At 35.4% G+C, this 27,479-nt stretch overlaps 1 protein-coding gene across 1 annotated transcript in view; it reads left to right on the top strand.

Annotated features, from left to right (window-relative positions):
* Positions 1-27,479, top strand: part of LOC100377183 (uncharacterized) — a 100,660-nt gene that overhangs the window by 19,500 nt on the left and 53,681 nt on the right. Inside the window, exons 7-26 of the mRNA XM_085507458.1 lie at positions 1,718-1,914; positions 2,200-3,045; positions 3,662-4,012; positions 4,605-4,826; positions 6,211-6,370; positions 6,621-6,742; positions 13,126-13,395; positions 14,284-14,388; positions 15,398-15,736; positions 16,164-16,505; positions 16,699-16,860; positions 19,018-19,356; positions 19,725-19,838; positions 20,650-20,763; positions 22,326-22,445; positions 23,001-23,113; positions 23,433-23,503; positions 23,942-24,135; positions 25,251-25,601; positions 26,161-26,397. Coding sequence (XP_085363584.1) covers positions 1,718-1,914; positions 2,200-3,045; positions 3,662-4,012; positions 4,605-4,826; positions 6,211-6,370; positions 6,621-6,742; positions 13,126-13,395; positions 14,284-14,388; positions 15,398-15,736; positions 16,164-16,505; positions 16,699-16,860; positions 19,018-19,356; positions 19,725-19,838; positions 20,650-20,763; positions 22,326-22,445; positions 23,001-23,113; positions 23,433-23,503; positions 23,942-24,135; positions 25,251-25,601; positions 26,161-26,397 — 4,769 coding nt within the window. The remainder of the gene's footprint in view (positions 1-1,717; positions 1,915-2,199; positions 3,046-3,661; positions 4,013-4,604; positions 4,827-6,210; positions 6,371-6,620; positions 6,743-13,125; positions 13,396-14,283; positions 14,389-15,397; positions 15,737-16,163; positions 16,506-16,698; positions 16,861-19,017; positions 19,357-19,724; positions 19,839-20,649; positions 20,764-22,325; positions 22,446-23,000; positions 23,114-23,432; positions 23,504-23,941; positions 24,136-25,250; positions 25,602-26,160; positions 26,398-27,479) is intronic.

Here is a 27,479-nt window from a genome sequence, read left to right as displayed (position 1 = left end):
CAGCAACCATTTGATTATGGTTTAGAGAGAAAGATACAGCGGCTGTCAAATATGGAGCAAGTTGTGTTCACTTTTTTCGAAACACTTGACATCACTTCATGTAATAATAATAATAATAATAATATACTTTATTGATATTGTATCCTTTATAGGATCTTGAGTTAAATTACAATAAAGTGTGGATGAAAGAAAACACAAGAAAGACAATAAGATAAAATATCATAAAAATGATGATGTATACTATAGAGCTATGTATATTTCTCTTACTGATTTGATTATGTTGTGTAATTGTGTAATTTGTTCTTGTGGATTGTTTTGTTTTTCTCTACTTCATTCTGTTATCCAAAAGTAAGTTATATAAATATGTCATTATGCGCTCGGAAATATACCTCCTCCTTCCATTCTTCTCGGTCCTTCTTCAATACCAAATATACCTTTTGGTGTATAGCACCTCTGACCAGACTTTTAACTTCAACTTCTTCCACAAGTGAATGTGATGGCAGTTTTTCAATCAAAGTTTTATAATTAAATCTTACGGTTGATATTGGCAACACAGGACAAGATTGTGTGCAAGCTGGCGTCAGACACAAATCTGATTCAGAAATCTACACTTTGCTTTCCTCTGTACCTCATTTGTTTGTGGTAAACGTTATCTGTGAGCCAAAATTCCATGCGGGCAATTCTGATGTCTAAGCCCAGAACCTGCCAGTTGCCAGAAACAAAAGAAGAATTTAGTAGATCGGTACCTTTATAAGTTGTTCTCTTTGGTACCAGTAATTCATGATTGGTTTTTAGTGACCTCAATAACTGGTGACCTCAATTAATGTACACATTGACAAAAAAAACATATTCTTCGCTGACACCTGATTCTAGATTTCACGGTTGCCAGACAGAATTGCCAACTTCCTCAATGATGGAACAGAACTCAGTAAGTTGTGGGTAAGTCAGGCTGCTCTCATTCCTTGATAGGTGAGCAGTACACTCCACTTTATATGGCAATAATCCAATTGGCACTGTATTTAAGGTAAACAACGGTAATCCTCCTTGTTCACTTGTGTGTAGCTCATATAATCACAACTGATGAAGTGATATATAGTATGCTTTTTAAAATAGGTATATGGTATGTCAAATAGTTGATTGCTTTGGTACCATTCACTTGGTAAGGTCTTCAATACAAGGAAACTTGCTAGCTCCACGCAGTATTTGCCATTCACAAAGACACACTTAAATTATGCTCCACCTGTCAGCACCCTCAACTGCAAGCACAATATCACGAGTGCAAGTTTACGTAACATCCGATAACGGTATGCGCGCGTGCCAAACGCCGCATCCCGACTTCCGAAAAAGTGGTCTATGACGATATCGTCATCACCGCGCCCTCCTGCAACGGCGCCCTTACTTTACGAACTACATAGAGAAACTGTGATTTTATGGACCGAAAGCTTATAAGCTGTATATCACCCAACTTCGGACTGTAAAAAATTTGATTGCTGCATCTCGCAGGATGGCACATAGAACTGGTGTATTTGACATTTTAAACACTAAACCGCCGAACATGAACCTTATGTTCGAGTCGCACAGTTTGAATGTAACCGGTTTCTCCGATCTGCGTTACATGTCATGGCGGACTAGAAAATGTCGTTCAGCCGTCTTTATCTTTTCAATTATTTCATCGTTTTCAATAACCAACCTTTTTATTTCTTTATTCTACACCCAGCCCCGGCAGTATCAGAGTATCATTTCGACTGAATATTATTGTTCCGGATACGTATAATGGCGGTGGTGATGCGACGGATAGTCCCGATTTTATACCGTCAGCGAATACTATAATAGACATACTTATTGAAGTGGTGATAGTTTCTGAGGGCGATGGGTCAATTGGTGTACGAGAAAACAGTATTGTTATAACCCAAGGTCGGTGTACCTCCTTCAAGAAGTTAAAAAAAAAATCTTTTACCCGCAACTAAATACTAGTAATTGCATTTACTAATTTGCAGTGAATTTCTTGAACGCATTCATGCTTTTTATGGAAATTTATAAAAATTTGTGAAAAATTGTTCATGAAGTTAAATTTTATTGCAAGGATTTTTTCAACAACAAGAAAATTACTGGATCTGTTTTTTTAACAAATTTATTTTTTGTTCTTATTCATTCACCATTTTGTTTTCATGCTTAATACTTTTATTTCATTTATTATAGTTATAAGCCCACCACAACCTACTCGAGTGCCAACTCATGAACCAGCTCCACCAACGCAAAGACCGCCTATCACTACGGTCCTGCCCACAGGACAACCAACAGTCTATAGGCCAACTGGTACAAGACCACATACAACTAAACATCAAACAACAAAATCAGCTACCTTGCCACCAGAACAAACAACGTCACAACCAACTACGCCATTAGACCAGACACATCGTCCAACTACAAGAGTAACCACGCCACCTGGCCCGACGCATCGTCTAACAACAAAGATAATCACCACACCTGGCTCTACACATCCTTCAACAAAAACAACTGGCACCCCAGAACAGCAGCAGACAACAACACAAGAACAGCCTGCACCAACTACGATTACCGCACTGCAAACCACTCCGCCACATCGCCCAACTGATCAATCAACCACTGCTAGCAGACCAACTGCACATCCCTCAACAAAAACGACTGGCACCCCAGAACAACAGCAAACAACAACAACACAAGAACAGTCTGCACCAACCACCATTGCAGTTCCGCAAACCACTCTTTCACATGGCCCAACTGATCAATCAACCACCGCTAGCAGACCAACTGCACATTCCTCAACTAAAACGACTGGCACCCCAGAACAACAGCAGACAACAACAACACAAGAACAGTCTGCACCAACCACCATTGCAGTTCCGCAAACCACTCCGTCACATGGCCCAACTGATCGATCAACCACTGCTAGCAGACCAACTGCACATTCCTCAACTATAACGACTGGCACCCCAGTACAACAGCAAACAACAACAACACAAGAACAGTCTGCACCAACCACTAGCAGACCAACTACAACGCCAGGTAAAAAATTAAATTTTTAATAATATGTACAATATTTATATATCATTTGCATTAAATTTGCATATACTGTTATACAGAATACTCTTGACTGCTAAAACGGTAATCACAAAAAAATACTTTATATATCTCTTTATATATACTGTAAAAGGATTAATTATTCACTGCATTTAAATTTTGCTTATTTCGCTGACTGGAAAATGTGCTAAATTAAAACTCAGTGAATATGTAAAATTTAACATAGAACACAATATCTCAATGATGAAACCATGAATTTAAAACCCACTGAACATGCTTGAAATGGTAAATCAGCGAAATTTGAAACCAGTGACAATTAGTCATTTTACAGTATATATATACCGTATTTGCTCTATTAGAAGTGCGCTTGAACTATTGGATTGGTGAAATATAAATTATTTTGACCATAGACATACCTCTGTCATTTATGCGAACACATTGGCTACTAAGAAAAAAAATATGATGTAGTCTTTTCTTAGTGGGATAAAAAATTTTTGTACCTATTTGTCTATTTTTGTTATTAGAATACCCTGTTGTAATATTATTAAATGTTGTAAAATATAAGTTTCAATCCATAAGTATTGCTATTTCTTTCTTAAAGGTTTTGTGTGTGGAGATAGCTACACTATATTTCCTGGTGACTCTCAACGAGTGACTTCACCAAATTACCCGATGGCGAACACTGATCAAATAAATTGCCTTTGGTTTTTGTCTGTTGACGATGGCAGACAGATGATAGTTCATATAGAGGCTCTCAACACACTGTCATTCGATTTTTTGGAAGTCGGCAATGGTGAGGATGCTTTCAACGGCAGTTCTATCATATACAGCATCAGTGGGAACTATGCCCCACCTGACGTCCTATCATCAGGAAACAAAATCTGGATAAGTTTTGTGGCAAGTGGAACAACAGAGAACCAAGGATTTTCTCTCCAAGTTGTTGACACTAAAGGTACTAGTAAAGTTTTAAAACTGTTGGATATTTTACTCTAATAATGACAACTTTTTATAGTAGCTGGAAATTTGATGATTTTATGGCATTCAAGAAGACAACATTTTTGCTCTTAACGAAACCTCTGACTCAATATTTTACTGAGGGAAATCAAATAAAATTGATGCTATGGAAAATTTACTTTGCAATTTCCATATAGCGATAAACTCTTCTTTAGTGGCAATTTTAGATTGAAAAATGGGAATAGTACCCTCATTTTTTTTAATGTAAAACAGCTGATTACAAGGAATACTGTAGAATACTTTATTTTCGCTTGGAATTTATTTTCAATATTTTCGCTGAAGGGATGATTTCGTGAAAATAAAATCCAGCAAATATACGTTTTTTCCTATATTTTACATTAATCTCATCAAAAATGAGTGAAAATAAATTCCATACAAAACGCCCAAAATGAATTTTCAGCGAAAATTAATTCCAGCGAAAATAAAGTATACCACAGTAATTCATTGCTATCTGCAAAGTGTGTTTACTATGACCATCCCTAAATCTAGAAAGTAATTCACTGCTTGGTAACTCGCTATTTTTTTCTCAGATGGTGACTTCGTGATTGTGAGTGATGCTAACCTCATGAGACGTATATTCATCGATAATGCAGACGTACAAGACGTATTTCAAGTTTCATATGAAGTTACAAAAATTGCTTATGATTGGGTGGATGAATCAGCATTTTGGATCGAGGGGGATACCATAATCAGGGAATGGAGAGTGAATAAAATATATACAGCCGCCTCTTTTGTTAGCTGGAAAACACACAGTGAGAAACTCATTTTTATACTGTCATCCAGTCAAACCTCTATTGGTGACCACCTCTATATAAAGACCATCTACTGTAAAACATGTTTTTTTCACGAGCATGTCTTTTTAGCGAATTTAGTGAGAGAACTGATTTGCTAATGCAAGACGTCGCTAATGACCTAATTATAAATTCAAAATGGCCGAGGCTTGGGCATTTGTATACAGTAATCCGGAACATAAAAATCTGCGGCGCTTCTTAATTACACTTGACAGTTTTTCTTTGTTTTTATGGAGGTGATAACTCTGCATTTGTTTTGGCACGCGACAGACAAGTATTGTGAAAACAGAAAATCAACAATGACAAGTAAGATTCGCTAAATAAAAATTTAGCTATTGCGTCATTTTACCACAATTCGCTAAAATTGCATGTTGCTTTTTCAACATGTTTTACAGTATATTCACCCCTTTTAGGCAGTCCCAAGGCGTAACATAGGAGCAACCTGTGTATAAAGACCACCTGTCTTGTTTAACCACCTAATACACAATACTTATGCAGATTCGCCTTTGTTTAGAGACTAAAATAATAATTAACATTCTATTTATAAAACCATTTTTAAATTGCCCAAGTTGAAGTGGGGGATTCATCACCTGCGCATGCGTCAAATGGCCATAGCGAGTCATTGTTTACAAACAAGGGTCTACCCATGAGCCTTTGCTTTTTTAGCGTGTGTTGTTATCGATGCTTGGGACTCAATTCCCGCACGTGCACAGGTGACGACCCTCTCGCTTTAAATTTATTGGATTTTGATCCACTCAAATAAATGTGTTTTTTTGCGACTGTACAATCTCATTATTTTCTGGACAAATATGTCAAAAAATAGGAGTTAGCAAAATAAAATAAAAATTCTCAATATAAAAATAACCCAAAACAACAATGGTTGCTTTACACAGGTTTCACTGTATTTACTGGTACCTTGTAATTTTGTATGTCTGCACCACCATTGTTTTAGTTTTTGTGTATATATTATTATTTCTAAAATAACAGTTCAATATAGGAATTAATTATTTGTAGGGTTTCATTTTGCTATAGCTAGATGCTAAACAAAACTAAATGAATTTAATACTTAAGTTAAATATAGACTGTTATTGTTTTTTTCACAAACCAATGATGCAACATTTTTTTTATTTGTCCTAACTTGTTAAAAACTCACAAAAATTTGTATGTAGCATGTAGGGTATTTATTATCTTGTCACAATGTTCCTGGCTTATTGCTTTATTTTAACAAATATGATTGTAGTATTGTTTTATTCGGCCACTCATGCCTTAATTATCATTTCATTTTGCCAAAAATGACTCAGATATACCTTTTGCTGATGAATAGTAAAACTGCTCTTTGTTACAGTGCCAATGGATCTCAGTGTTGATTCTCTATCCCGAAATATTTATTGGACGGATGAAGTACGGGGTACCATAGAGGTTGCCAAACTTGATGGCAGTATGCGTAAGGTTTTACTTACAGGGCTGTCTTCACCTTATCCAATTGAAGTAGCTGCTGTTTCAGGGTGAGTCTCACATAATATTAAAAACTAAGGTCATGCTTTGTTGGATATTTGTTGTTTGTGAAATTGTTATAATGCTGGACTTTATAATTGGCTGGAATGTTGCTTTTTTGAAGGGGTGGAATGATTTTGAAAGATCCTAATTTGAAATCAAGACATGAATTAGTTGAGATATTGTAATAGATTGTTGTCAAAAGCTCACATGATAAATTGAGTAACTTCTGTTTCATATTTCACATACTTGACTCTACAGATGGATGTTTTGGGCTGATTTCTTTGATCAAACGATATATCGTGCCTACACAAATGGTGATAATATGGAGACTTTTATCACTGACGTTGGATCAGTCTCAGGAATGGCAATAGATCATGTTGGTAAGACAATTTATATTGTATTTTATAGTCACTTATTCATCGTCAATATATTAATGTAGAATACTTTATTTTCGCTTGGATTTATTTTCGCTGAAGGGATGATTCCGTGAAAATAAAATCCAGCGAATATATTTTTTCCCCCCATATTTCACATTAAACTCATCAAAAATCAGTGAAAATAATTTCCATACAAAACGCCCAAAAAGCCTTTTCAGCGAAAAATAATTCCAGCGAAAGTGTTCTAGAATCTTCATGTAATTAGGTGTTTGTATGCAAGGGATTTTTCCTCACAAAAACGACGAATTAGGCCGAATTTTATTATCGGTTGGCTTAATATAACCCCAACGGACCGTATTTTTGTGAAAGATTGGTATTTTTGTCCTGATTTGTAGGAATCTGAAAGACGTGTTTCACAACTTGTCTCTTATTTAGTTTTATGTGTCATTCAAGATGGCGGCCCCCATATAGTAAATATCGTATTTATTTTATTATCAGGTGTGCGCCAGCTGACTGTGGTTTCAGCCAGCAAACAATGTATTCAAAATGCTGGTTCCTCCATTGGACAGTTTCAGCCAGCAAACAATGTATTCAAAATGCTGGTTCTCAATTGGACAGTTTCAGCCAGCAAACAATGTATTTAAAATGCTGGTTCCCCATTGGACAGTTTCAGTCAGCAAACATTGTATTCAAAGTGCTGGTTTTCAATTGGACAGTTTCAGCCATCAAACAATGTATTCAAAATGCTGGTTCTCAATTGGACAGGTTCAGCCATCAAACAATGTATTCAAAATGCTGGTTCTCCATTGGACAGTTTCAGCCAGCAACAATGTATTCAAAATGCTGGGTTCTCCATTGGACAGTTTCAGCCAGCAAACAATATATTCAAAATGCTGGTTCCCCATTGGACAGTTTCAGCCAGCAAACAATGTATTCAAAATGCTGCTTCCCCATTGAACAGTTTCAGCCAGCAAACGCTGTATTCAAAATGCTGGTTCCTCCATTGGACAGTTTCAGCCAGCAAACAATGTATTCAAAATGCTGGTTCTCAATTGGACAGTTTCAGCCAGCAAACAATGTATTCAAAATGCTGGTTCCCCATTGGACAGTTTCAGCCAACAAACAATGTATTCAAAATGCTGGTTACCCATTTGACAGTTTCAGCCAGCAAACAATGTATTCAAAATGCTGGTTCTCCATTGGACAGTTTCAGCCAGCAAACAATGTATTCAAAATGCTGGTTCTCCATTGGACAGTTTCAGCCAGCAAACGCTGTATTCAAAATGCTGGTTCTCCATTGGACAGTTTCAGCCAGCAAACAATGTATTCAATATGCTGGTTCTCCATTGGACAGTTTCAGCCAGCAAACGCTGTATTCAGCCAGCAAACAATGTATTCAAAATGCTGGTTCTCAATTGGACAGTTTCAGCCAGCAAACAATGTATTCAATATGCTGGTTCTCCATTGGACAGTTTCAGCCAGCAAACGCTGTATTCAAAATGCTGGTTCCTCCATTGGACAGTTTCAGCCAGCAAACAATGTATTCAAAATGCTGGTTCTCAATTGGACAGTTTCAGCCAGCAAACAATGTATTCAATATGCTGGGTTCTCAATTGGACAGTTTCAGCCAGCAAACGCTGTATTCAAAATGCTGGTTCCTCCATTGGACAGTTTCAGCCAGCAAACAATGTATTCAAAATGCTGGTTCTCCATTGGACAGTTTCAGCCAGCAAACAATGTATTCAAAATGCTGGTTCCTCAATTGGACAGTTTCAGCCAGCAAACGATGTATTCAATATGCTGGGTTCTCAATTGGACAGTTTCAGCCAGCAAACAATGTATTCAATATGCTGGGTTCTCCATTGGACAGTTTCAGCCAGCAAACGCTGTATTCAATATGCTGGGTTCTCAATTGGACAGTTTCAGCCAGCAACAATGTATTCAAAATGCTGGTTTTCAATTGGACAGTTTCAGCCAGCAAACAATGTATTCAAAATGCTGGTTCTCAATTGGACAGTTTCAGCCAGCAAACAATGTATTCAAAATGCTGGGTTCTCAATTGGACAGTTTCAGCCAGCAAACAATGTATTCAAAATGCTGGTTCTCAATTGGACAGTTTCAGCCAGCAGCAATGTATTCAAAATGCTGGTTCTCTATTGGACAGTTTCAGCCAGCAAACGCTGTATTCAAAGTGCTGGTTCCCCATTGGACAGTTTCAGCCAGCAAACATTGTATTCAAAATGCTGGTTCTCCATTGGACAATTTCAGCCAGCAACAATGTATTCAATATGCTGGGTTCTCAATTGGACAGTTTCAGCCAGCAAACAATGTATTCAATATGCTGGGTTCTCAATTGGACAGTTTCAGCCAGCAAACAATGTATTCAAAATGCTATTTCCCCATTGGACAGTTTCAGCCAGCAAACATTGTATTCAAAATGCTGGTTCTCCATTGGACAGTTTCAGCCAGCAAACGCTGTATTCAAAATGCTGGTTCTCCATTGAACAGTTTCAGCCAGCAAACGCTGTATTCAAAATGCTGGTTCCTCCATTGGACAGTTTCAGCCAGCCAGCAAACAATGTATTCAAAATGCTGGTTCTCCATTGGACAGTTTCAGCCAGCAAACAATGTATTCAAAATGCTGGTTCTCCATTGGACAGTTTCAGCCAGCAACAATGTATTCAAAATGCTGGTTCTCCATTGGACAGTTTCAGCCAGCAAACGCTGTATTCAAAATGCTGGTTCCTCCATTGGACAGTTTCAGCCAGCCAGCAAACAATGTATTCAAAATGCTGGTTCTCAATTGGACAGTTTCAGCCAGCAAACAATGTATTCAAAATGCTGGTTACCCATTTGACAGTTTCAGCCAGCAAACGCTGTATTCAAAGTGCTGGTTCCTCCATTGGACAGTTTCAGCCAGCAAACGCTGTATTCAAAATGCTGGTTCTCCATTGGACAGTTTCAGCCAGCAAACAATGTATTCAATATGCTGGTTCTCTATTGGACAGTTTCAGCCAGCAAACAATGTATTCAAAATGCTGGTTCTCAATTGGACAGTTTCAGCCAGCAAACAATGTATTCAAAATGCTGGTTCTCAATTGGACAGTTTCAGCCAGCAAACAATGTATTCAAAATGCTGGTTCTCCATTGGACAGTTTCAGCCAGCAAACAATGTATTCAATATGCTGGTTCTCAATTGGACAGTTTCAGCCAGCAAACGCTGTATTCAAAATGCTGGTTCTCAATTGGACAGTTTCAGCCAGCAAACAATGTATTCAAAATGCTGGTTCTCAATTGGACAGTTTCAGCCAGCAAACAATGTATTCAATATGCTGGGTTCTCAATTGGACAGTTTCAGCCAGCAAATGCTGTATTCAAAATGCTGGTTCCTCCATTGGACAGTTTCAGCCAGCAAACGCTGTATTCAATATGCTGGGTTCTTAATTGGACAGTTTCAGCCAGCAAACGCTGTATTCAAAATGCTGGTTCCCCATTGGACAGTTTCAGCCAGCAAACAATGTATTCAAAATGCTGGTTCCCCATTGGACAGTTTCAGCCAGCAAACATTGTATTCAAAATGCTGGTTCCCCATTGGACAGTTTCAGCCAGCCAGCAAACAATGTATTCAAAATGCTGGTTCTCAATTGGACAGTTTCAGCCAGCAAACAATGTATTCAAAATGCTGGTTCCCCATTGGACAGTTTCAGCCAGCAAACAATGTATTCAAAATGCTGGTTACCCATTTGACAGTTTCAGCCAGCAAACGCTGTATTCAAAGTGCTGGTTCCTCCATTGGACAGTTTCAGCCAGCAAACGCTGTATTCAAAATGCTGGTTCTCCATTGGACAGTTTCAGCCAGCAAACAATGTATTCAATATGCTGGTTCTCCATTGGACAGTTTCCGCCAGCAAACGCTGTATTCAAAATGCTGGTTCCTCCATTGGACAGTTTCAGCCAGCAAACAATGTATTCAAAATGCTGGTTCTCAATTGGACAGTTTCAGCCAGCAAACAATGTATTCAATATGCTGTGTTCTCAATTGGACAGTTTCAGCCAGCAAACAATGTATTCAATATGCTGGGTTCTCAATTGGACAGTTTCAGCCAGCAAACGCTGTATTCAAAATGCTGGTTCCTCCATTGGAAAGTTTCAGCCAGCAAACAATATATTCAAAATGCTGGTTCCCCATTGGACAGTTTCAGCCAGCAAACAATGTATTCAAAATGCTGGTTCTCCATTGGACAGTTTTAGCCAGCAAACAATGTATTCAAAATGCTGGTTCTCCATTGGACAGTTTTAGCCAGCAAACAATGTATTCAAAATGCTGGTTCTCAATTGGACAGTTTCAGCCAGCAAACGCTGTATTCAAAATGCTGGTTCTCAATTGGACAGTTTCAGCCAGCAAACAATGTATTCAAAATGCTGGTTCTCAATTGGACAGTTTCAGCCAGCAAACAATGTATTCAATATGCTGGGTTCTCAATTGGACAGTTTCAGCCAGCAAATGCTGTATTCAAAATGCTGGTTCCTCCATTGGACAGTTTCAGCCAGCAAACGCTGTATTCAATATGCTGGGTTCTTAATTGGACAGTTTCAGCCAGCAAACGCTGTATTCAAAATGCTGGTTCCCCATTGGACAGTTTCAGCCAGCAAACAATGTATTCAAAATGCTGGTTCCCCATTGGACAGTTTCAGCCAGCAAACATTGTATTCAAAATGCTGGTTCCCCATTGGACAGTTTCAGCCAGCCAGCAAACAATGTATTCAAAATGCTGGTTCTCAATTGGACAGTTTCAGCCAGCAAACAATGTATTCAAAATGCTGGTTCCCCATTGGACAGTTTCAGCCAGCAAACAATGTATTCAAAATGCTGGTTACCCATTTGACAGTTTCAGCCAGCAAACGCTGTATTCAAAGTGCTGGTTCCTCCATTGGACAGTTTCAGCCAGCAAACGCTGTATTCAAAATGCTGGTTCTCCATTGGACAGTTTCAGCCAGCAAACAATGTATTCAATATGCTGGTTCTCCATTGGACAGTTTCCGCCAGCAAACGCTGTATTCAAAATGCTGGTTCCTCCATTGGACAGTTTCAGCCAGCAAACAATGTATTCAAAATGCTGGTTCTCAATTGGACAGTTTCAGCCAGCAAACAATGTATTCAATATGCTGTGTTCTCAATTGGACAGTTTCAGCCAGCAAACAATGTATTCAATATGCTGGGTTCTCAATTGGACAGTTTCAGCCAGCAAACGCTGTATTCAAAATGCTGGTTCCTCCATTGGAAAGTTTCAGCCAGCAAACAATATATTCAAAATGCTGGTTCCCCATTGGACAGTTTCAGCCAGCAAACAATGTATTCAAAATGCTGGTTCTCCATTGGACAGTTTTAGCCAGCAAACAATGTATTCAAAATGCTGGTTCTCCATTGGACAGTTTTAGCCAGCAAACAATGTATTCAAAATGCTGGTTCTCAATTGGACAGTTTCAGCCAGCAAACAATGTATTCAATATGCTGGGTTCTCAATTGGACAGTTTCAGCCAGCAAACAATGTATTCAATATGCTGGGTTCTCAATTGGACAGTTTCAGCCAGCAAACAATGTATTCAATATGCTGGGTTCTCAATTGGACAGTTTCAGCCAGCAAACGCTGTATTCAAAGTGCTGGTTCCTCCATTGGAAAGTTTCAGCCAGCAAACAATGTATTCAAAATGCTGGTTCCCCATTGGACAGTTTCAGCCAGCAAACAATGTATTCAAAATGCTGCTTCCCCATTGAACAGTTTCAGCCAGCAAACAATGTATTCAAAAAGCTAGTTTTCCATTGGACAGTTTCAGCAAAAAAACAGAAGAAGACATTTTTTTTTAACAAATATCAATGTGAAGTGTATTGCCCTTTCACATTTTCTCAATATCTTACCTTTACTTTAGCAAATTTGGTGCAATAAAGGGAAAGATTTGTTGTTTACTGATTCTGAACAATCTCTTGTTTACTTCTGTCAACATGATTGATCTGGTAGTCTATTTAGCATTTCTTGTGTACCAATCAGAAAACTAAACGAATGCGTTAAGAAAGTATTTTCAGTGTAATATTTTATTTCAAGTGTTTCATATACACATACATGAAGAAAATTTTTGCAAAATTAGTGTGCTGTAAAGTAGTAAATATTTCATTTATGACCCCCACATGAAGAGATATATTCACAGCTGACAACTTTGAAATGAAGTTGTATATCTGGTATAAAACTGTGTGATTGCTAGCTGTCTTATCAATCTAACTTATATGCATGTACAATTTAACATAACTGGATTGTGACTGCGTGGACAGTCATGAAGTGATATACACTCAACATTGACACGACTGTTCTTCTGTTTTTTTCTCATTCTAGGCAAGAAATTATTCTGGTGTGATTGGGAATATGAGCAAATTGAAGTGTATGATATGAATTTAGGAGAGAGAAAAGTAATTATTTCTGTCACCTACCCGATGGATGTCGCTGTGTCCGCCACTCACATCTACTGGACAGATCAGTTTGCAAATGGGCTGTTTCAAATTGAACAAAGTGCAAATAATGTTTCAGAAGTGGTCCCATTTGGGCCACAGAATTATACAATGCCAACTGGGCTCTTTGTTCAAACACTAGTCTCCATACCTGACGGTAAGTAGCTAATGCAGTCTTATTAATATTCAATAAAATTGAAGAGACTGATAAAACTGTTCTATCTATCAGCGTAATACTTAGCAGTACATATGAATTTTGTCGTAGAAACCATATTCCATAAGGCTATGGCATGATAAAGCCAAAATAGGATTTGTAGTTTGGCTTTAAATACAAATTATGCAATTGATATGCATTTGTTAGCTCTGCTGTCGTCGCAAATGACAGAACAGAGCTGTTCATATCACTGATTGGTCGTCGTCACCGTCATCAACTTTACATTTTCAACTTCTTTTTGAAAAATTATAGCTTTATTGGTATCACTATAAATGTACCTTGAATGGTTCTCACTCAGATTTGTTCATTTGATGGGATATTCTCATTATATGCATCTCAAACAGCATAGCTATATCAGCAGACTGGCTGCTAGTTCTTATTTATTCATTTTGCTATTTTTTTTTTTGATTTTCACAACATTATGACAAAAACCCTGAACAAAAGGTGTGAAAACCTTTTAAACTGACCTGCTGCTACATATGTACTGACTTAAAGAAAATCTGTTGTTTTGGCCTAATCGTCACATCTTTGTGTTCTCAAAACTTTGGATAAACAGTTTACTGGCCTCTAAAACATCTTCTTTTCTATACTGTAAAATATTTTATTTTAGCTGGAATTAATTTTCGCTGGAAAGACTTGTTGGGTGTTTTGTATGGAAGTTATTTTCATTGATTTTTGACAAGTTGTATGTAAAATATAGGAAAAAAAGTGTATTTTATTTTCACTGAAACAGCGGAAAATTTATTTCAAGTGAAAATAAAGTATTTTACAGTATATCAGACAAATTGACAATATGATTCAATAATTGAGTTATCATGTATATTTGACTAGGCACTAATGGATGTGCTGTGGATAATGGTGGGTGTGATCATTTCTGTTTTCCTGTACCAGGACCAAATATCACTTGTGAAAACCCAGATGGTGGGATAGGAGATGGTGAGTGTTTGTTTCATTAATCAAGACTTTGATTACCAAGTTAATATTTGTGCAACACATTTTGCATACTGTTCACATTCAAAACGTCGCATGGAATGCTAAAATATATTTGGGTTTTTTTCACGCCTATTAATGTGCTTTACACATTTGATGATGGTCAATTTTGATAAAGTAAGGATATCTTAAGACAATATTCCCCTCTCATTATTGGCATTTCGGCATAGAGCTATGAACAAAAAAAATTACCCCGGTAATTCAAAACCAAATTGTTTGATTTACACAATACACAAGATCTCGCAGTGAATGAAAAGTCACGTATTTTGCACCAAATGAACAATATTCCCCATCGCAGATCATATTAAATCCTGCCAGCCTCTTTTACATTGACAAGTTAAAAATTATGTTGTTTTTTTTAATATTTTGTGTGTGAATGAAATGGTGACAGAAACTTTGGTGGTGTTCTATTGAAAGAAGTTCCTATAATTTTAGACTGTTTTTGAACTCAACACAGTAATAACAATATCTTTATCTTCAAAATAATAAAATATAAAAAGTAAAATAAGAGACAATAAAGACAGCAAATCTTTTAGACTATGTTTTATACGAAATGAGGTTTTTAAAAATTTAACCACTTGTTTTGAATAATGGCTATTTTCTCAAACCCACCATCTTTTAACCTTTTCATCACCAGACTTGCTCACCCCAAATTTTTCTGCCCTTTTTTCTTATATTCTTCATTAGTTCTGGAAAATAGCCCTAACTTTGGAGCCAACAGACAAAATTTGTGTCAATTCTCAGGTTTTTAGGCAAAAAATTTGGCTATTTTTGTCCCAATCTTCTGAAGAAAAGTGCAACTGGAAAACTGGTCCAGGACTATTTTGTGAATTTGTGATGAAAAAAAGGAACTGGTGGTTAAAAGGCTAAGACAGCCAAACATACCAAATACCATACACTGTATTTGGTTTTGAAAAGTTAAAATGTAGAAAGTGTTTATTTTTATTTTTTCAAGATTGTGGTGAATGGATAGACATATCTATGTATAATACAGATCTGGTTTATTATCTGGATACTGACATCCTAAATGGTGAGGATGAATGTACCTGGATCATTCAGGGTACTGCTGGGTTACTCGTGGATGTAACTTTCATCAACGTACCTTCAGACTGCACATATAGTATCACCATAGGAAGCGGTTCAGACGTATTGATGAACACCATTGTGACTTTCACCGAAGCATTGTTTTATTCAGGTGTTTCATTCACATCGGATGTAAGCTCTCTGTGGATGCAGAGGAATAATATGAGTTCTGGATGTAGTGGCGATGTTGAGGTGTTCGTTGGAAACACAGGTAGGACTGTCATGGTAGTTTTGAGCCAGCTCATGATTTTTGCAAAAGTTTGTCATAAATTACAGGTTCATTGCTTAAAGGGTGGCAGTCGTCGTGCCGTGTCCTGTTCGATGTGGGACTCATAACGACGTATACAATGCGTGTAAAATAAAATTTACATGAAATTCGAACACGCGCTGCGCGAAACCACCGTGCTTTAATGTTGTTAATGTAAATATTTGAGGTGTTCACGATTGACATACAAACATTTAGGCAGTTAATCTTGATTTTGAGGTATTTATGCTTGATAGAAGAATGTTTGAGGTGTTTATAATAACATAATATTATTCTGTTTTATTTAAGTTTCTAATGCACTGTTCTAGCGATGGGGCCTATATTTGCATCCTTGATATGTTTTTACAGATCTGAGTTGTATTTTTTTTGTTAGTGTGTGGAAGACACATCACATCTACTGACTACGTAACATCAATCTGGTCTCCAAATTATCCATATGATTACGGACGCAACCGGGAATGCATCTGGACTGTCTCGTTTGAACCTGGAGAAGAAATTCATGTCCAGTTTTGGGATTTTGCAACAGGACAAAACATTGATGTTTTGACATACGGGAATGGATTACAGCCAGACACTTCAGTTATTAGATCTTCATCAGGGTTAGTGCGTCCTGAGAATTTTGTATCAGATAGCAATGAGCTATGGTTTACATTCACTACTGGATCGCAGCAGTCTTCCAGGGGATTCTACATTGAATTGAAAGTGTATGACCAAGGTAACTCAAATTATTTCTCAAATTATGTATACTAGATTTATTTAATATCAAATCAATTATGAGAATTCTTTTATGGAGTCTTGCGATTCTAGAAAACAAACACAAGTAATAAATACTCTAAAACATCTGAATTTATTATATTTGTATAAATTGTTCATTGTTTTTCCTAATTGTATACCTTTTTATTTTACAGCCTGCAGTCCAACTGAGTTTGTGTGCACAAATGGTGCTTGTTTATCTCCAGCGATGGTTTGTGATGGGAATAATGACTGTAGTGATAGTGTGGATGAGTGGCTCTGTTTTGATGTCGTTCAGCCAACTATAAAGCCTAGTGTATCCAGCCCAATCACAACTAGTATGTTGTCCTTGCATTTTTTATACATAAAGTACTGTATTTGTGTTACAAGCCCAGTGTTTTCTCCAGCTTTGTATGAGGGGGATTGTCTGAACCTTACAATCAGCGGAATCTTGTCTATACAATGTACCAGATTCTGCCGTAAATTCACCCTTGGCCATCAAATGGCAGTTTGGTTTTTAAAATAAAATGAGTCCAAGAAATCATGTTTTTCAGCAGTTTTTTAAGGTATTTTTTTTTAAATATTTTGGCATCATTTTTTGGACATTTAAATCATTCTGGCTGGATGCCTAAAATAGTCTAATCTAAGTTTTACCGTAGTCATTGACGCCTATTCAAGAGTATGATTTTTATTGTGACTAGCGTGAATGGGTAAGCTTCGTTTCGACAATGAGCTGTTATCACTGTAAACAATGTTAAATTATTCTTCAAATGTTCAGTTTATCTTTTGAAAACAATTAATTTTTTGTTTAAAAAAAAAATCATGCCGTTTTCCTATCTAAATACAAGCCAAAAGATCGTACTACAATATCGGCAAATCTCTTCCGTGTTGCGTCCAATAACATTAACATATTTAAATGAGCTATAATTTGAGCACATTGGCATCATCCACCATTTTGATTGGTCAATTAGCGATTTGACCTATCAGGTCTAAGAACTCTGTCCCAGGTCAAAACATGGCGATATTCTCGTTTAATTAGCGACAGGAATCATTCGCTTAAGATAAAACTGAGTTGAAATTTATTTGCATTTCATACCAATTCAACAAATTTATTTTTTGTACGTTAATATACTCACTACTAATAATCAACAAAATAATTAATTAAATCACGCAACAAGCGGGAAGGACAATTCATTGTTGCCTCGGCAAGTTGCTCACGCGTCGCCCTGCCACACACACTCCAGAAACTCAATGCAGGCTGTTCCAACTTACGTACGCATACCTGAATAAGGTAATGTTTTTAAATATAAGAACGCACAATTTATTTTAAACGAAATGTGTGGGAGGATGATTGTTATTTGTATCAGCAAGCTAGTTGGCGCGTCACAGTCCAATACACGCACAGACCATCATTAAAAAAATTCAATGGGCAGTGAGGAAAGGGGCGATTTTCGCCCTTGTAGTATTTTTTTAAGGGCGCATAAAGTGTAGTAGGCGTGGAATCGTGCACCCTAGAGTAAACACTGCATGCCCATCTGCAACAAAAGTGCACATAAACTAAAATTGCATTAGTTTTATATTTAATCATAAAACATTTCTTTTAACCCAAGGAAACCTTTAATTTTACACTGTCATTTAATTTTACTATTTTGTTATTTTTAAATAAAACGTAGATGTAAATAACCTGTCAATGCATCCACTGTTCTCCTGATCTATGTAACTATTATATTTGAAAAAGTGTACGTGAGAGGAGAGAATTAAACATAATTGAAATTAGTTCTCCAGTTCTTTATTTTTCATTAATGTGTAGTAATCTTGCATAAAGCTATGGAAAATAGTGTAACCACTAACAGTTTGAATACTAAGTCAACATTTGACACCTTACAAAAAATAAACGTGCATATTATTAATTATGTTCATTTGGTTCAAAATTAACAAAAACATTATTGAAAATTGCATAAAATTTTGCAAAATGTTAGGCATTCACAAGGTTACATATTGAATGAAACTATTTTATTCCTAAGATTATTTTATTTTTTATTATTATACATATGACACCGTAACACCAGCGTGTTGTAATTTTGCGGTATTTTACGGGTTATTTTCATCCTACCATATTAGTAAATGCGAATTCCAAATATGGAATTGATTACACACATAAATGTCCTCTAATAATAAAAACAAACATAGCTGCCACCAGGGTTTGGCCGGACTCCACACAAAGAAGTTAGCTGATTCTGTTCTAAATATTTTGGATTTTGGCATTCCCATGAAGGAAAAGATGTATAATAATAAGGTTATTATACCTCAAAGTATGCACTCAGACAGTACACCGTCGCATTGACCTCTGCTGCGCGTCAGTTGATACTCCAGCTGTTTTTAAATCATATTATAAAGCAGCATATTATAAATCTCTTTTAGTTCATTTACATGTAATAACAATTGATGACCAAATTTCAAAACGCTCATGGTGTCATTTAAATTTCTTCTTGCAGAACCACCTATATATATTTACCTGTCTGAAGATGGCATCGCCAATATTTCAACTCCCAACTATCCTGAAATTTACCCTGAGAACGAAGACATCACATGGATAATTATTGGTCCAGCACATCAGCGTCTTTTAGTGACATTTATGCGTATTTTTAAAATAGAGACTAATTATGATTTTCTCTATATTGGCGATGGTGATACCCCGAGTGATGATTTTATTATACTAATGGGCACCCTGAAACCTTTAGATTATCTAGCATCAGGTAATTCGGTGTGGATGCGATTCACTTCCGATGATATATATTCGTTGGATGGATTCCAAGCTATAATTTACTCTGTAGGTAAGTTAGAAAACTAGTTATATTTCTTGTGATCATTATTACCGTAATTCGTTATAGATATGGAAATTATGTATACTGCTCTATGTATTTGGCTATAATTAAAACAAGTGATCGGATTTCTTCGACTTTAACATTATGCTTATATTTTAAAGTGTTATTTACAAAACCCAGATAAAATATTTGACCACTGAACTTTTCAAATCAATTGTTTCTTTGCTACAAAATGTCAGTGGATGTCACAGGACTCATTGTCTTTCTAAGTAATTTGTTTTTCCTACAAAATTTCAGTGAGAGTCACTTTGCTTAATTCACTGTCTTCCCAAACCAATTAGATATCAAACTATGATGAATTCATTTTCTTATTTCAGAATTGTGTCCTGCTAATTATAGCTGCGAGAATCAGGCAATGTGTGTTGTGACTGCGGATAACCCATCCTATTGTGTCTGTCCAGAAGGATGGGTGGGGTCCTTTTGTGAAAACGGTAAATGCTATGATACTGCCTAACTATGCTATTATACTACCTAGCATTACAATGAACATTGTAATCTTTGTATTAATAGCTCAACCCCCTGAATTATATTAAAACCATGTTTTATTTTTCTTCATCATTTCAACCACCGTGTTTCTTCGTATTAATAAATTATTAAATTACCAAGTAGTTACACATTTTAATCCTTGGTTTCTAACTTTTTGTGTTTGAAATTATCTTCTTTGTTATCATCTACATACAGGCAGTTAGTAATCTTGCAACTGTTTAAAACATATTTAGAACATAATAATGTATGGACACTCACAACAATTATAAAATCATAATGGAATCACTAAAAGATCCCACAATAGAATATGTATACACGCACTAGGTAAAAGACACAGGGAATGAGTTGAACAGTTTGTTAATTTTCAGACAGTATATAGATTCCTCATTGGCGTACCCAAGTTGATTTGCATTGCCTTGACAACACATACGCCAGAAATGGATGGATGTTTTGTCATTTATTTTGTCATTTGATATGTATCTCATATTATGGTATGCTAGTTACAGAAAACATTTCATCCCAGAAATATCCAAAATGTTTTGTTGCAGTTAATAATTGCTTACTGTGAAATACTTTATTTCCACTTGCAAGAGATGGGTCAGTGAAAATAAAATCCAGTGAATATACTTTTATTTCACTTTCAAATCAGTGAAAAATAAATTCCATACAAAATATTTTACAGTATTCAGAGCAAAAACTATATATTTGTGGATGTCAACAAATTATTTAATCTTGTTTCAATCTTTTTGTTGACAGAATTTGACCCATGTGAAGTGCACCAGTGTGCCAATGGTGGGACATGTGTTTCTGAAGGTTCTACCTACAACTGTCTGTGCCGACCAGGAACACTAGGAACTCTCTGTTCCATAAGTAAGACACTGTCATATTTCATAATCTACTGTGACATTAAGAGATATAACTTACCTAGCATGTTAATACAACAATATTGTATGGTGATTGTATCAATGAACAGATTTGTAGCTGTGGTTTATGTGATATTGTACTTGCTGAGTGCACACTTCAGGGTATTTTTGTGATATCCTTATTATTGATCATAGTTGCCAGTTTACAGAAATATATCAGCCAAGATATATGATTTATTAGATTTTTTTTTTAATATTTATGTCTACTGGAATAAAAAAGTTACTTGTCACGCTAATTTAGGTGTCAGAGTGAAAGGCCTCCCGAACTGTTGAAGTTTACAGTCAAATAAAAAAAATTGTTGGTATTTCAAAATAGTAAAAAATACTTTTTTTTATGTAATATTCATTGTTTTGAATTTGTTGGTAACGAAAAGAATAGTCTAGAAAAAGTTTCAAATAAAAAACAAACATGAATGCATTGCATAGTAGCAAATGATCACGGCTGTGTATGCTGTGTTTCACAAATGAGTAACTTACTCACTTTGGGGTATTGCAAATAAGATCATTACTCAGTAGTCATTATAATAACGTATAAAAAAAATCAATTTGTTATGAATGCAAGTAAAATTCAACTTAGTTTCATCATAAGCGATTGTTTTTGGTCACGCAATCATCCTCCATACTTTTTTCATGACCTGAAACTTTGATTTTTAACCCTTTAGGTCAAACAAATTATTAACCAATCAGAATGCTGGATGGTGTGCATTTAAATATGTTAATAAGGGTTTGACAACCTTACTGAAATGGTCAACCAATTTTGTACATGTAGTACAGTCTTTTGGCATTAATTTTTTTGGGAAAACAAAATATTTTTTTACAATCAGGAAACTAGGCATTATTAATGGCCCAGAATTTATTGATGTTCCTTGTTTATTCAATGATTTAATTCTATTCTTTTCTTCATATCTGGACATTTTGCTCTGTTACATCGGCTGAAATTTTGTTCACAGATATGAATCATTATGTTTTAAACATTCTTATTTAATTTACTTTCCATTAAGATAATATTTTTCTATTATATTCAATTTGAATTATTATCCCACAATGCATTTCACTTGATTAGTGAACTTGAAACATTTTTCTCCCATAATGCATTGCACATATGCCCACTAGGCACAAAACAGAATTTGACTCAAACTTCTTCAAAGTATTGGTCACCAGCTTAGAAACTTTTGATCCAAAATTGTAAACAATATCAAATTGCGTCTGTTTTAATAATTTCTGTTTGAATTTAAACTTCAGGAACTGAATAATGTTCTCCAACTTTCGATCAAGTAAAATATTATATTGTTAAACTTGATTTACATTATGCAAAAACAATATGACATTTATTTGTTGCAAAGCTTTTGAAGCAGGGGCTCGCCATTTGTATATCAAATAAATAGAAGCTGCATAATGATATTGCGATTGAGAATAAATAGTATTTTTAACTACAAACTATCACAAGTGAAGGGTGTAGCTAGCTAATATTACCAGGGTATGCTTACTAAAAGTTTTTCTTGTTGTCAGTTCGAGACGATTGTACGTCCAATCCATGTGTTGGTGAATCTGAATGTATTAGTATTATTAATGGTTTCCTATGTCAGTGTGGACCTGCTTATACCGGGAAACGCTGTCAAATCTACATTGGTAGGTAACAAAATCTTTCGTGTTTTACATGCTATATTACTTTTGAATATTTCTCTACCAAATGTACATGAAGCAAAATTAGTATTAGCAAAATACCTCACATGTATTCCATATCTACTAACTTTATTCTTTAATTTGTTTTGAAAAATCTATTCATATGTTTACCAATATGTGTGAATAGACTACTGTAAAATACTTTATTTTAGCTGGAATTGATTTTCACTTTTTGGTGCTTTGTATGGATTTAATTTCCACTGATTTTGGACAAGTTTAATGTAAAAAAAAGGTATATTCGCTGGATTTTATTTTCACTGAATCATTCCTTCAGTGAAAATAGCAAAAATTAATTCCAAGTGAAAATAAAGTATTCTACAGTATTTATGATATCATAGGTGTTATATAAATGTTTTCAAATATTCAGAAAAATTTGAACTAGTGCAAAAAAAATGAAAAGTTTTTAATGACTAATCAACCAATTTATCATTGCATATGACAAAATGCCCCCCCCCAAATATGATTGCCCATGACATTGAAATTTTTGTTATTTTATTACAGAGCCGATCACATTTAGTGTTGAATTCATGATCACAAATATCACCTTTGTTGAGGAGTATGAAGACTCTACAACAGTTGAATACCAGCAACTAGAGATGAAGGTCTTATCATCGGTAAGAATACTCAAACTTAAAGTTGTAAATGATTTATATCTTTTGGTCTCAAGCTGCTGTTCAGCAACCTTTACCACTGTCATTGACAATATGACCATTTATTGTGTTTATTTTTGTAAGGTAAATAAAAGTGGCTTTGAGCCCCAATTGTGGTTTACTAATCTTATATGTGAATAGTATGACACATAATTTAATTATTTTGGGTTTGCTTTTCATTTTATTAACTCTTATATCTGCCAACTAACTTAAAGTACCTTTTTTCGGAGTCTGTAAGCTTGCTTGTTATGTTAACAATTTCCTTTGAATATTCTGTTCACAGTTAAGTGAAGTTTATGAGCCAACTTTGATAAACCATGCTGATACAGTGGTAGAAATTACAGGATTTAGTAGGTAGGTTTATTATTGCAACTTTATTAAAGTCTACCTTCAGTCCAGTCGTTTGTCCACACATGTCAAATTTTTCTAAAAACAACTTTGAACCATTCTTATATCTCTGTCAACTCACCCTTACCTTATACCTGGCCATCCTACCCACTGTCAACTCTCCCTTACCTTATTCCTGGCCATCCAGCCCACTATTGAAACACCCTTACCTTATACCTGGCTATCCTGCCTACTGTCTACTCACCCTTACATTATACCTGGCTATCCTGCTCACTGTCAAATCGTCCTTACCTTATACCTGGCTATCCTGCCCACTTTCAACTCACCCTTACCTTATACCTGGCCATCCTGTCCACAGTGATTATTACAGATTATTCCTGTAAAAGCACAGTGAGATTCTGTGTAAATATTTTTATTTGTAAATGATCAAATCTGTAATTTCAGCTCAATATCTAGATCTGAAGCAGGTGGGGTAGTAACTAACTTGAAGTTGACTGTTGCTGGATATTTGAACGTGACAGCTGAATCCATAAGATCGATCATGGTCAATGAATTGATCAATAATCCAACCAGCAATGCATTCTATTTAGGTGGTCTTGTGGTTGATCATGCAAGTATCATAGTTAATGAAATAGAAGGTGAGAAACTGAAATTTCATAAGTCATGTTTTATAGTAAAATTATGAGAAACTCACATTTTGTAATTTGCGTTTTACTGTAATTTGAATTGCTGATGATATAAGGCATTGGTAGGTTGTAATCACTACATTTATGTGTAACATTGTCTTGTTTGCTTTTATAAATAGATGTAGTTGGCAAAATATATAGTAGGAGATGGCCTTTTTATTTTTAGCTGCACCGTCTCCCTAGTCTACAGGGCAGAGCTGTTCATATAACTGATTGCCCGGCATCCATCAGTGTCAAAATTTTCAACTTTTTTTTTTTTAAAGTTTGATACTTAATGTATATGTACCTTGAGTGAATCTTTCATATTTGTTCATTTTGTGATGATATCTTCAAATTATGTCTTTTGATGAATATTTTTAGCATTTTGGTAAAAAGGCCTATTTTGACTCCTTGAAAATTACTCGCCTGATTGTTTTGATATTTTATATGTTGACACCTCAAGTGTACTCTAATCAGATTTGTTTATTTTGTTATGATACCTTCAATTCTCCAATATTAGTGAATATTTTTGGTAAAAATGGATATTTTTGACTTCTTCTTGAAAAACACTAGCCCACTAGGTGATTTTCCGTACTATTGCGAGATCTCGCGAGATGCATGAAAGACGCGCGTCGAACGTCTGCCGCAAAAATCGAACGATTTGATTTTGAACTAGAATTTCTTTATTTCGTAGCTTACATTGACCGGCCGATCTTCGACAGAGGAATATTGATTCCGAATACCCTTACTTAATCGAAATTGCCTATCATCAAATGTGTACAGCACATTATTAAGCATGGAAATGTCCCCCCAAATACTTTCGCGTTTGTCGAATCCCACGCGATGTTTGACGCGACTACGACGCTATGACCTTTGTTTGTCCTGTTTTTACGTTCGATTTCACGCATAACGCGTGATTCTCGCAGTGAACGGAAAATGGTCTATTGTCTTGAGTGGATTTTAGTCTGACTTGTTTATTTTATGACGATATCTTCTATTCTCTAATATTAGTGAATATTTTGGTCTTGTTTTTGGTAAAAATAGTTATTTTCAACTTCAACAATTTGTATATTATTTTCATATTTCAGAAAGGGTATGCGGTGATGAATTTGTGATCAGCATTGGGGAAGTTGTTTCCCTGACAACTCCAGGGTATCCAGGCTACTATGTAAGCAATACAACATGTATATGGAAGGTAACCACAGATGTAGACCGACGTTTGTTTGTCCATGTAGATTTTCTTGATGTCGAGTATGAACATGATTATTTGTATGTAGGCAATGGAGCCGATTTATATGACAACTCTACTATTTACTACATTACTGGATCTGTGCCACCTGTGGATGTCCTCACCGAGGGTAACCAATTATGGGTTAAGTTTAGTGCTGATGATTTTATCAATAAACAAGGATTTTCCATGTCCATCTATGATACAATCGGTAAGAGTGCCCAATGTTCATTTTTTTTTTTCGTTACTAGTGTCAAAATTATTAGATATTTTCTGCACTGTGCAATGGTATGCTGTCTCTCGTGATGCAATTCAAATAATATAGTCTACTAATTCCAGGATGCAATGACAATCTCTTCTAAAACGCAATGCTAGTCTTCCATAATGCAGTATTGATCTCCCGAAATGTAATATCAGTCTTATACTAATGCAATGTAAATCTCCCAGAATGCAATGTGAATCTCTGAAAATGCAAAGTAAATCTCCCATAATGCAATGCCAGATTCATATGCAATGCAATGCAATGTGGATCTCCCATGATGCAAAGTAAATCTTCCATAATGCAATGCCAGATTCATATGCAATGCAATGTGAATCTCCCATAATGCAAAGTAAATCTCCCATAATGCAAAGTAAATCTCCCACAATGCAATGCCATATTCATATGATGCAGTGACAATTAAGATTACATAATACAGTTTCAGCATGATTTATAGTTATGATGCAACTTGTATTCAAAATAACAATATAGTTGTGTGTTTTTTGTACAGGTGACTTTATTCTGACTGCTGATTACATTGACAATCTGGGACGTATATTTTTGGATATTCCTGAGGAATCTTACAATCTCAATCTGCCGATACATTTGGTTGACAAACCAAGACGTGTGTCGTATGATTTTGTCAGTGATGGTATTTACTGGGCAGAAGAAAAAGGTCAGATTAAAGTTGCTGAACGCAAGAATGAAAGATACAATGTGCAAACTGTTGCAAGTTGGAAAGTTTCAGGTAATATTGATCAGAATTGTTTTGTTGAAATGTACTTGTTAAATTTCTGCTAATAGAAATAAAATTAACAAAAAAAATGATAATTATAATTAAGTGAATGCATACTAACATGCATTATTTGTGTTCAAAAGAGTAAAATGCACACAGGATTAAAAAAAGGTCACCATTTCAATATGTCTCGCAATTGATTTGCTGAAAATGGTTTTCACAGAAAAAACAATCAACTGTCCAGAGTACCATCTGCAACTGATTCAGAAATATCTATGAACAAGGTTAATCAACAGATATATGGACGACGTCTCATAGTATTCAATAATATTTACAGCCATAAATCAAACTTTCATTCTCAACATATGTGAGTTAATATGACAACGTCTCATAGTATTCAGTAATATTTACAGCCATAGATAAAATTGTCAACATATGTGAGTTAATATGACAACGTCTCATAGTATTCAGTAATATTTACAGCCATAGATAAAATTTTCAACATATGTGAGTTAATATGACAACGTCTCATAGTATTCAGTAATATTTACAGCCATAGATAAAGTTTCATTCTCAACATATGTGAGTTAATATGACAACGTCTCATAGTATTCAATAATATTTACAGCCATAGATCAAATTTTCATTCTCAACATATGTGAGTTAATATGACAACGTCTCATAGTATTCAGTAATATTTACAGCCATAGATCAAATTTTCAACATATGTGAGTTAATATGACAACGTCTCATAGTATTCAGTAATATTTGCAGCCATAGATAAAATTTTCAACATATGTGAGTTAATATGACAACATCTCATAGTATTCAGTAATATTTACAGCCATAGATAAAATTTTCAACATATGTGAGTTAATATGACAACGTCTCATAGTATTCAGTAATATTTACAGCCATAGATCAAATTTTCAACATATGTGAGTTAATATGACAACGTCTCATAGTATTCAGTAATATTTACAGCCATAGATAAAATTTTCAACATATGTGAGTTAATATGACAACATCTCATAGTATTCAGTAATATTTACAGCCATAGATCAAATTTTCATTCTCAACATATGTGAGTTAAT

Source organism: Saccoglossus kowalevskii, chromosome 14 (assembly GCF_978046115.1).
Source record: "Saccoglossus kowalevskii chromosome 14, keSacKowa6.1, whole genome shotgun sequence".
Taxonomy (NCBI): Eukaryota; Metazoa; Hemichordata; class Enteropneusta; family Harrimaniidae; genus Saccoglossus; species Saccoglossus kowalevskii.
This window is presented reverse-complemented; position numbering and strand designations above follow the sequence as displayed.